The sequence below is a fragment of the Notolepis coatsorum genome (assembly GCF_963971535.1).
Source record: "Notolepis coatsorum genome assembly, chromosome: 13".
Lineage (NCBI taxonomy): Eukaryota > Metazoa > Chordata > Actinopteri > Aulopiformes > Paralepididae > Notolepis > Notolepis coatsorum.
In genome coordinates this window covers 31768908-31781407 of record NC_140177.1, presented here as the reverse complement: position 1 = coordinate 31781407, position 12500 = coordinate 31768908, and the positions used below count along the sequence as shown (strand labels likewise).

General features: G+C 43.6%; 1 protein-coding gene across 1 annotated transcript in view; it reads left to right on the top strand.

Annotated features, from left to right (window-relative positions):
• The window catches only part of LOC311238773 (guanine nucleotide exchange factor VAV3-like), a 132024-nt gene that overhangs the window by 80461 nt on the left and 39063 nt on the right, over positions 1 to 12500 (top strand). The window contains exons 13-14 of the mRNA XM_084326958.1: positions 980 to 1065; positions 8669 to 8801. Coding sequence (XP_084183084.1) covers positions 980 to 1065; positions 8669 to 8801 — 219 coding nt within the window. The remainder of the gene's footprint in view (positions 1 to 979; positions 1066 to 8668; positions 8802 to 12500) is intronic.

The following is a 12500-nucleotide window of genomic DNA, read 5'->3' as shown; positions in this document are numbered from 1 at the left end:
TGTCTTGTTTCGTAAAGCTCGTCGTCGCCGTGCATGAGGGTAACCTCGGTGTCTTACGACTTGAAATAAAGGTTTGAAATTAAATGAAATTAACCGACAGGGATCGTTACTCTCTATTGGAATGTTTCAGATTCAGTACAATGTTCAGTACAACGTTTTCAGATTCAGTACGTGTGTTTTTCAATGTCGTTGCATTTTTTTTACAGACATAAAATTACCCAAAATGTTACAATTGTTACAACAAATGTTACAATTGTTGTGAAAATGATGACTAAAGCCCTTTGATGTCTAGCTACAGTATATGTTAACAAAATCAAGCCATGTCAGATATCCAATCTGCTTGCATATTGCATAATACATGGGTTATTCTAGCTGCCCATCAGTCACATCTAGCTGCTCTGATTGGCCCATCAGTCACATCTAGCTGAGTGGTGCTCACCGTCAGCATATACGTAGTCCTATCAAGCATCTATATAGTGTCCAGTGAACAGAAGGCCACGCCCCCTCAGCCTCCTGAGAGTTGGCTGTGCTCAGAGAGGGTGACCTAAAACACTTATAACAAATCAAACGATACATCTGAAGCTGAAAGAAAATTATGCTCATGACATTAGCAGTCCACAATAAGCAATTCACGACTGAATTAAAGCATCATTGTACTGGATCTTTAACCCTTTCACTACCACACTACCGAAGGTTAACCTTTCACTGCCACACTACAGACGGTTAGTGTGGTAGTGAAAGGGTTAACCTTCTGTAGCGTGGTAGTGAAAGGGCTAACCTTCTGTAGTGTGGTAGTGAAAGGGTTAACCCTTTCTAGTGTGGTAGTGAAAGGGTTAACTTTCTGTAGCATGGTAGTGAAATGGTTAACCTTCTGTAGCGTGGTAGTGAAAGGGTTAACCTTCTGTATTGTGGTAGTGAAAGGGTTAACCTTCTGTAGTGTGGTAGTGAAAGGGTTAAGCATGTATTCCTCTCTTTTCAGACCCAGTCTCTGAGCACCTTCGGCAGGCCTAAGGGGGATGGAGAGGTACGACTGGTGTCCAACTTTGACAGGAGGAAACAAGACAGGTTTGTACAGCAGGGCGGTTCCCACGGGGCTCCTTGGAGGAGCAGCATGAGGACTAGTTTAGTATCACTGTTTATTTAAACTAATCTACACACAGAGGAATATATTGGGAACATGGCCTTTTCCTGGGTTCTGCATTGTTTTTACACAATGAGGGATTATCCCAACACTGAGAAAATGTCTTTTCTGCAGAAGAACCATCCCTCTTGAAATGAGCCAAGATGTGAGATCTTGATAAAATGCCTGTGTACAAGATGGCGGCTCGCTCATAAATCTTTTCTACCTACTGTAAAGTTGAACCTAAAATATGTTTCTGACAACATTTGTAAAGGAACGTGCCAACATTGTAGGAAATGTGCTTACTGTCTTCTCCAGAGTCAGCCAGTCACCCAGGGGTGTAGATAGCACTCAGGGGTGTAGATAGCACTCAGGGGTGTAGATAGCACTCATGGGTGTAGATAGCACTCAGGGGTGTAGATAGCATTCAGGGGTGTAGATAGCATTCAGGGGTGTAGATAGCATTCAGGGGTGTAGATAGCATTCAGGGGTGTAGATAGCATTCAGGGGTGTAGATAGCATTCAGGGGTGTAGATAGCATTCAGGGGTGTAGATAGCACAGATAGCACTCAGGGGTGTAGATAGCATTCAGGGGTGTAGATAGCATTCAGGGGTGTAGATAGCACAGATAGCACTCAGGGGTGTAGATAGCACTCATGGGTGTAGATACTGTAGCACTCAGGGGTGTAGATAGTACTCAGGGGTGTAGATAGCACTCATGGGTGTAGATACTGTAGCACTCAGGGGTGTAGATAGCACTCAGGGGTGTAGATAGCACTCATGGGTGTAGATACTGTAGCACTCAGGGGTGTAGATAGCACTCAGGGGTGTAGATAGCACTCAGGGGTGTAGATAGCACTCAGGGGTGTAGTATTGTGCTGTATTGCCCTGATTTCCAGATTTAGTTGAATCTTATGAATACTGACCCTGCTTTACTTATGCTTCAGTAGACGTCTTTGCTGGTGCCGCCAGCTGGTGTGGTAGGGTTGACCCAAGCGCGTCTATGCCAAATACAACGCAGTTCGGTTTCCGGGTTCCTCTGATTGGCCACTAAGCCCACGTGACTGCGCGCTAGCACGGCCCCCTTATCGCCCGCTGCCGCGCTGTGAAGCGGAAGAGCCAGCGAGGCGACGCGAGGCGGTAGTTTCAGCAGCAGCGGCCGTCTTCTTCCGAGGCGGCTCGTTCTTATTAATCTCTAATGTCATGTATGTTGTGTATGTCATAAATGTCGATATGAATTGAAAATGGGGGACCCTGATGTAAACAAGACGAAAGTCTTTCTCTGGTCTGCATCCCCCTAACAATTGTGTGTATTGCGCCGTACTGTATTGTACCCATTCTGCAATCTGTTAAATAAAGTTTTCATTCATTCATTCATTCATTTCTCCCCCACTACTCCCAAAAGTAACACTAAATAGATAAAGTACAACAACGCCAGACTCAAGAAACTGTGTTCCCTTTGGCGCAATACACACAATTGTTAAGGGGATGCAGACCAGAGAAAGACGTTTGTCTTGTTTACATCAGGGTCCCCCATTTTCAATTAATATCGACATTTATGACATACACAACATACATGACAGCTTTGGCTGTTTGTACGATGAAACAAAGAACTTCTAAGATATACATTAACTTGGATTTCAGTGATATTCAGCGGTTATGTCAGTGTTCTTAAAAGCTTGTAGTTGTGCATGTCATAAAAAAACAAACTTGCATCATTTGGGTATTTCTGAATGTTTTGGCATATGAGTCTATATAGGATGCATTTTTGTGTAATTGCTTGATCATAATACAGGACTAAGGAACATGGTATTTTTTTATTTCAAATTATATATATAGGACTATGTATAAAGAAACCATTTCTTCTTTCAGAAAGGCTGATATAAAGCTAATGTTTTGTGTAATTGTTATACTCATTGAGGACCATTACATTTGTAGTATTAATCGTAGAATCATATCATATCAATTGTTAAGGGGATGCAGACCAGAGAAAGACTTTCGTATTGTTTACATCAGGGTCCCCCATTTTCAATTCATATCGACATTTATGACATACACAACATACATGACATTAGGGATTAATAAGAACGAGCCGCCTCGGAAGAAGACGGCCGCTGCTGCTGAAACCACCGCCTCGCGTCGCCTCGCTAGCTCTTCCGCTTCACAGCGCGGCAGCGGGCGATAAGGGGGGCGTGCTAGTGCGCGGTCACGTGGGCTTAGTGGCCAATCAGAGGAACCCGGAAACCGAACTGCGTTGTATTTGGCATAGACGCGACCCAAGCTGCAGTAGGTACAACTGGGTCGGCTCCAGCTCTTGTTCCCTAATAGCGAGGTGTAGTCTGACGTCACTGGTTGTTCCATTCGTATAGGGATTTATCATTGGGAAAATGGATTATTGGCTATTGTAACAATTCTGCCGCATGGAAATTGAAAAGCTTTCCATTTTTGCACAAAATGAGTTCCCTTCTATACATTAACATTATTGTTTAAGCATTTTTGGTTGAAATAAAATGTGGCGATTTCTTTTAATGATTAATTGCGAATATTTTCATGTTGAGCTATAGATTGTGGATGAATAAGCACAGAAAGGTACACCATGCAAATGTTAATGCTTTATTTGTTTTAAACAAGACGTTTTAGAAATGGGCAATGGGGAAATACATTGCGTTGGACAGAGGGTGGAACACGAAAAACGGCAATGACGTAACCACTACACCTCCCTATTGATGAGTAGTCCAACTCGCTGACCCAGAGTCAGTGGAGTACGTCTGTTTCGTCTGATGTGTTGATCCATCACACCGTGACGAGCTGTCAGTCAGACGTGGAGGGAGAACACACTGTGGAGGAATTGAGCCGGAGCTAAGAATGTACTTAGTCAAAATAGACTTGGTTAATACAGATTTATTAACCCAAACAGAGTATAGAAATTTTTGACAGAATCTGGCTATGGGGCGACAATAATGTGGTCAAGAGGCATGGTTTCTATCTTTAGCCTTTGGCGTGGTTTATTCATTCACATGTTAAACAGCAGCACATGAGTCCTCCTCTCCGTGAGAGGTAGGTGGGGAAGAAGAGACAGAGGGGGAGGAGACATCTTCTTAAATACTCGCCACCTGGTGGTATCATGAGTGGCTCCGCCTAGAGCGCCCTCCAGTGGAAACAGTTATATATGCAGTTAGACAGTTACTAGCAATCCTACATAGAACCTCTAACTTTAACAGAAATACACATAAGTCAAGAGTTATGGCGGATGTCAAGGTGGGCCAGGAATGGGGAAAGAGGGGGGGGGGGGGGGAGACGCATGGCCGCCGGAAGGGGGATGGTTTAGGTATTGGAGGTGAGAGATAAAGGGTGGTGACTGATTGATCAGGGGAGACAAAGGGATTGACTGGAAGACAGGACATTTGGGTATTGGGGATTAATCAATGGAAACTACCACAACACCATATGTAGACCACCATATGTGTACATATACAACACAGGCATGCAGCCCACAAAAACAGCATATACAATGTACTGTGTGTGTGTGTGTGTGTGTGTGTGTGTGTGTGTGTGTGTGTGTGTGTGTGTGTGTGTGTGTGTGTGCACGTGTGTGTGTGTGTGTGTGTGTGTGTGTGTGTGTGTGTGTGTGTGTGTGTGTGTGTGTGTGTGTGTGTGTGTGTGTGTGTGTGTGTGTGTGTGTGTGTGTGTGTGTGTGTGTGTGAAAGAAGAGCCAGAATCATAAGCAAAGTCAAGGTCTTCCAGGGTTGAGAACAATGTTCATATTTCATGTTCATATTCCTCTTGTCTGACCCTTTGTAGTTCATTGCATGACCCAGTCTACTGCCAGAATTAATAACATGGCAGACATCACACATCCTCCATGGACTCCAGGTCTTCACGGTGGACACTGTCAAAGTCCTTCTGGAAGTCAACAAAGCTGATGTTGTGGGTAGAGTTGATGTTGCCACTCATTACATTGCTTGGTAATGTTTTTGTGGACAGAAATCTGGTCAGAACCGCCCCTTCCTTCCCTAAAACCAGCTTGTTCGCTCCTGAGAGCTGTACAGTATTTACTGCTGCAAAGATACAGTACAGTACTAAAGATATGTACTACTATCCTCCGGTTTCTACAGTCAGTTAGCGCAGCCTTCTTTTCTACCTACACAATGACACAAAGACCCCACTTTGGACCAATCAGAAGGTATCTTTCCCTTCACCCAATATCTCAACAAAGAGGTGGACGCTGTTTGATGGATCTATTTTGAATAGGTCTGCGTTTGGTTCATCAAGAGTTCAGCCTTTCCATTCTTGAGTGATTTGATGGCCGTGCTATTTTCCCTCCGCTTTGGTCGGTGATTCAGTGTTTACGTTCAGGTCTTCCAGTGGTTCGGCAGCGGGGGGTTCTGTGTTAACAAGCACTCTGAAACGTCCTGTCCTCCGCACCTCCTGCTGCTCCCGCGTGGTCTTCAGGTTGCCTCGTTTGTCTCTGATTAAGGTGCTTTGCCGTAACCCTTTCCCACAGATTAGTTGAGTGGTTTTATACACAATTCCTTGCTGGTAGCTCTATCTGCTCCATCTTCAGATGCATTTGCCAGCTCCTCCGTGTACATTAGGCCCTTTTTGTTTTGTTTCACACAATCTCTCATCTCTCAGCTTGTGGAGTGGTTTTCCTTATATCCCTCCTCTTTTTCTGTTTATTTTTGCTCTTCTTCTTTCAATCATTCCCCATGTTTCTGGGGATGATCCAGTCCTTCCATTGCCTCTCGTATCCTATTGTTTGCTTAATGTTTTCACAACACGCTTTGACCAATCTATCACATTTTCGCTCAAGCCTCCCTTCAGTTTCCTCTGCGTCGTCTGTGCTGTTGGACAGGGCTCGGTATCTGTCCTCTTGACGGTTCGGTCGCTAAGCACGCGCCGACATCACGTCCACGCCGACATCACGTCCGCGCCGACATCACGTCCACGCCGACATCACGTCCACGCCGACATCACGTCCACGCCGACATCACGTCCACGTCTTCCTTCTGTCGGTTGTCCTGCGCGCCTCAGCTTTAGCCTGACGTCATGAGACGATGATCACTGGTGACATCTGCTTTTCTTCCTGCCTTGATGTCCCTATATTACCCCCCGCCTCAGTCTCGTTGTTCCTCATCAGGTGGTTAATCTGATTCCACCTATAACCAGGTTTGTGACACAGTGAGTGTAGTCTCTCACTGTCGTCATTCATCACTACACAACCTTCTTTCATAGTTGTTGTTGTTGTTGTTGTTGTTGTTGTTGTTGTTGTTGTTGTTGTTGTTGTTGTTGTTGTCAGAGCCGACTGATTGTGTTCAGTGACGCAGGTCCTCTGCAGGTGTCCCTTCTGCGTCAGATTGGAGGATGTAAAAGAGGCATTCTTCTTCTTCTTCTTCTTCTTCTTCTTCTTCTTCTTCTTCTTCTTCTTCTTCTTCTTCTTCTTCTTCTTCTTCTTCTTCTTCTTCTTCTTCTTCTTCTTCTTCTTCTTCTTCTTCTTCTTCTTCTTCTTCTTCTTCTTCTTCTTCTTCTTCTTCTTCTTCTTCTTCTTCTTCTTCTTCTTCTTCTTCTTCTTCTTCTTCTTCTTCTTCTTCTTCCTCTTCATCATCTCTGGCCTTGTTTGTGGGAGTAATGTGTTTCCTAGGCCAGCTACATACTGTATAGACAGCTAGACAGCACACGGTTGTCGGCCGGTGAAACTCATTATAGTGTTTGATACAATGCATGCTTTCAGTAGAACATATGAAGACACATCTGATCATACAGTGAGTTTCCCTTTCTTAAAAATTTGATTAGATTCAAATGTATTTATTTATCATGCACAAGTACAGTACAACAAAAATAAGTTTGGCATCCAACCAGAGTGCAAATGTAACAGTAAAGTGCAATACTAATATACAATGTACAGGTGATTAAACCAGGTACTATGAAATAAATAAATGAGTACTTCTGAGTAATAGTGCTAATCAGATGTATGTACATCTGTACAGTGATACAGGTATAAAGACACTATGGTAGTAAGTCATACTGGCGAGCAGCGTAACTAGTAAGAGTAAGTAAGGGATATGTACAGATATAGATATATTATCTACAGACAGAATACAGAATTATATGAATTATATTTATATGCAGGTGTATACGACATGTAACAGCATTTTTGAAGGTTAAGTTAAGACACTTTCCCCATTGGACTATATTTGAGCCCGGTGAGAGGATAAAGCATGGTGCAGTGTTACGTCATCTGGTGTTACATTATTCTTGCCAAAACAAAAAATGTGCCCTTTGTGGTGACCTCACTGTGACCTCACTGTGACCTCCAGAAAGGTCATGGACCACAAAATGCCCACGATAAACATGACCACTTTAAATCAAGTATAAGAGGATGAACAGAGGCAGATACAGTTGTGTAACTTGGCAACTGTCGTTTAGATAATATTAAGAAGATTCAAGATTCAAGATATTTATTTGTCACAGTTACACCTTACAATGAAAATAGTACTTTGCTAGTTCCCCCCTTCACACAGAATCACAAAATATAGACTATATTAAACTAGAATAAAAAATATTAACCAAAACTTTTATGCTAAAATAAAGAATCTTAAAATGTATGTTTTAGCAGGACAATTAGCACGTGGCCCACACTCAGATTGAAACCTCGAGCACGGAAGAGAGAAGACTAGCTGCGGCCGCGCCTTCCTCAAAGTCAAGTCAGGTCAAATTTATTTGTATAGCCCAAAATCACAACAAGTTGCCTCGGTGGGCTTCACAGATAAACAAATTGGTAAATGGTGCATTTATATAGCGCTTTTATCCAAAGCGTTTTACAACTTGGTCCTCACATTCACCCGTTCACTCGCACACAGACGGTGGAGGCAACCATGCAAGGAGCCAACCTGCTCATCGGGAGCAGTTAGAGGTTAAGTGTCTTGCTCAAAGACACTGCCCTGGGAGGAGCGGGAATCAAACCGGGAACCTCCGGATTACCAGACGACTGCTCTACCTCCCCAGCCACTGTTGCCAAGTAACATCACAATAGATCCACAATAAAAACCACCATAAAATCCACAATTTTACAACACCGCCAGACTTTCCACAATGAAGACAAGGAACGACTCCCTGTAACCTAGCAAGGCCCGACGGGGACAGGACCAGGGCTGCGTACCTGTATGTCATCAATCCTCGTGAGTGCTGTCCAGACTGCAGTGCTCCTGCACCTCTTCCAACAGCGGGGTTGAAGTGTGCCACACTGCACTATTCTCTGAGCATTAACCCTTTTCACTCCACACTACTAAAGGGTTAACCCTTTCACTGCGACAATACAGAAGGTTGACCCTTTCACTGCCACGTGACAAAGGGTTAACTCTTTCACAACCCCACTACAGAAGGTTAACCCTTTCACTACGGGTTAACATTCTGTAGTGTGGTAGTGAAAGGGTTAAACATTTTCACCACCTCTAATTAATACTAATCTACTAGTGAACATCACTTCATTATCACTTGTCGTGTCGTGATCATTTTGAGGTTCAAGTCGGTTTTCCTTATCTGTTGCAGACACATCTTCCTGTTCGACGAGGCTGTCATCGTGTGCAAGAGGAGGGGAGACAACTACGAGATGAAAGAGATTCTGGATCTCAACCAGTTCAAGATCACTAACAATCCCACCCCTGACAGAGAGAGTAGAAAGGTCAGCCGTCTTTTTTTTCCTTCTGCCTTTCTATCTTTTACTCCCATCCCCCAATTTAGTAGTTTAGCGAGGAGTTTCACTGGGATAGCGTAACACATGCGGAGGTTCACGCTATCTCAAATCCCCTCCCTGCTGAACAGGCGCCCCTACCAACCAGTAGGAGTCGGCTTCCCACCGGCAAACACTGCCAATTGTGTTTGTAGGGACGACTGACCAAGCTGGAGGTATCGCTGACAGCTGGATTCTAACCCAGAGTCTCTGCGGTGGTAGGCGAGTGCTTAGACCTCTACGCTACTCAGCCACCAAGGTCAGCTGGTGTTGAGAAAACAACACGTTTCAGTCAAGAGGTGTGGACTCAAAGTCCACGTGACTTGGACTTTGAATCAGATGACTTCAGACTCATTTAATTTCAAACCTTTATTTAAAAAAGGCAACTGAGGTTTCCCTCATTTACAGTCACGTCAAGTGTACATACAAGCAAAAAAAAGGCATAAAATCACAACAATAAGACAAGTAAGGATATTAAGTAACAATCAATTAAAACACGTACAACTTGATTGACAAAGGTTGGAGATCAAGGTTTTAAACTCTGCAACAAAGGGGAGAATATCAAGCTTTAACCCCTTAAGCTTACCCCCCATTTTGCAGAAAACTAAAGCGATTTGCATACCTTTTTTGCAAAGCTTAGCTTTATACGTTATACTTATAGCACATGCATGAGTCTGGTCTCTTTTGAAAGGTAATATTCTGAAGTTGCTAAGTCAATAAAAGAATAAAGAAAAATCACTTTGAGTGCTAATGTATTAGAGAAACAGAGTTTTGAACACACTGAAATACAATATTTTCCCTTACTTTCTTGTTGACTTGTTGCCAGATTCCTGTTTTTAAGTTCCAGCATAGAGGTATGAGCTGGAAAATACTGTGGTTCCATAGCCCAAAGTCTTATGTAGCACAGGTCCAAATTTGATAAATATCCATTAAAAAACGAATGCTTGAGTTTTTGTAAACCGTGTACCGGAAAAAATACAGTGTGAAAATCCCAAATGGCGATCCACTTCCATTCATTCTGACAACAACAGACTTCTTCGTCGACTTTCACCACCTTCCCCCACTCTCACCAGCTCGGCTGCAGTCTCTTTCGGAGCGGACGCTTGTTGGCTACAATGTTGATCAATAATTTTCGCCATCAGCGTTGATTGGTCAGTTCTAGACCATTCTAGACTGGAAGTGTCAAATGATGCTCACCGGATATATCGTCATGTAACTCGGGGGAGTTCATTCCATGAGCTAGAGGCATCATAGCAAAATGCAGATTTACCCTGTTCCAAGCTAACTCTGGGGACCTTAACTCATTCAGCGCCAGGGATTAGCCTGGTCCCGCTCTAGCTATGCCACGCTTTAAAGATACATGTAGGAGTGCGTCACCTTGTTTGTAGAGCTATATCTATATTCTATATTATAGCTATGGAGACAATACTATAGTCATTTGACAGTGACTTTCTTCCGTCGAACATGCGAAAAAGATGCCTTTTAACGGCAACATACAGGTCCGTGACATTGAATAGAATATTAAAATCGAAAAAAAGAAAAACTGACCAAATAACGAGTTTGTTGGCACTCAACCGCTGGCGGCCAATAATGAGTAAACTCGTTGTTGGCGCAGAAAGTGTTAAGGACCAGCCAGCAATGTTCCCTCAATTTTTTTTTCGGTCTGAGCAAACACTCAAACCTCCTGAGCAGACATCAGCAACTACTGAGCAACATACGTCACCTTCCGATTAACCGGTTGGTTGATAAGCGGCGGTTTGTACAAAATAATTTACCTTAATGTCCAACATAAAAATCTACACATTTTGCTGATACACAGAAATAATACAAAAAGGCATATATTCCTTAATAAAATATTTATTTGACCATTGACGATACAGAGCAACGTCCTCCCTCCCTCTTCTCTCTCTCCCTCCCTCTCTCCCTCTAAACCTCTCACATTCCCCTCTGCTTCATTCCTCCTTTCTGTTATTCAGATACACATCATTAAAAAAAGTCACTTGTTTCCAGACTCCTCTGGTCTGGTCTTAGCTCTTACTTAGTCCTTTCTGTTAGTCTGTGTGCACACTGCACATAAGAACACCTGCACATCAGAACACTGCACATCAGAACACTGCACATCAGAACACTGCACATAAGAACACCTGCACATCAGAACACTGCACATCAGAACACTGCACATCAGAACACCTGCACATCAGAACACTGCACATCAGAACACTGCACATCAGAACACTGCACATCAGAACACCTGCACATCAGAACACTGCACATCAGAACACTGCACATAAGAACACTGCACATCAGAACACTGCACATCAGAACACTGCACATCAGAACACTGCACATCAAAACACTGCACATCAGAACACTGCACATAAGAACACCTGCACATCAGAACACCTGCACATCAGAACACTGCACATCAGAACACTGCACATCAGAACACTGCACATAAGAACACCTGCACATCAGAACACCTGCACATCAGAACACCTGCACATCAGAACACTGCACATCAGAACACTGCACATCAGAACACTGCACATAAGAACACCTGCACATCAGAACACCTGCACATCAGAACACTGCACACCAGAACACCTGCACATCAGAACACTGCACTTGTTTACTCCTCTGTTCCTCAAAAAATAATAAATAAAATAATCCAAAGGCAGCTCTTCTCCTCTGGTCTGGTCTTAGCTCTTACTTAGTCCTTTCTGTTAGTCTGTGTGCACACTGCACATCAGAACACTGCACATCAGAAAAGAGTCACTTGTTTACTCCTCTTTCCTAGCATTACTGAGGCACCATCAGAGGTCAGCATCACCATTCTCTGCATGTCTAATTCATGTTTGGAATTAAACTGCGTGATGGCCTCAACAATAGCTGGAGCAGTGCATGACGTTAACTGAATGATGCATCATGCCACCAAACTCAGTTTTGTAGTTGACATCATTTTCCTCCCTGTATTTTATATACAGAACTAGCATTTTGTGCACTGTGATGTCTGTGCTCTCATCTACTATCAAAGTATGAAACGGGGCATTTCGAATATTGCACATAGTCTCATTCTGTACAATTGCATTGATTGACTTCACAAACTCAAAGGCATAGTTCTTGCTCCGCCAGTGTTCTGGGATACTCACATATTTTTCCACATGATCATGGATCTGTTGAACAGACAGCATCGATGCGTTCATTTGTATGCCGAGTAGTACATTGTCAATGAGCACTTTCACTTGCTGGCTGTCAGATCTGTTCTTTTGCAACTGCTTATTCCTGTCGTCGCGTCTCGCCCGTCCGCGTGTATATTTTCCCTACCGCTTTCACTTCCGCGTCGGCTGCTGCAGATTCAGGAAGGGCCAAACGTTTAGGCAAATCACAGACGCCGATACTAAAACGTCTCTCTGTGGTGCCACGCAATAGGTTGGATCGTATCCAAGAGCTAGCCAACCCAGAACATGTAAATTACGTGCATCCAAACAAACGTCTTTTTTATTTTTTTTTACACAAACGTTTCTGTGCGCGACTGATTTTAGATGTGCGCGGGAGCATTTGGCCATGTGCGCACGCGCGCACGGGCGCACCTTAGGGGGAACATTGCCAGCCAGTCACTAGAACGGGTTCCATAGGTACCAAAATTCCATT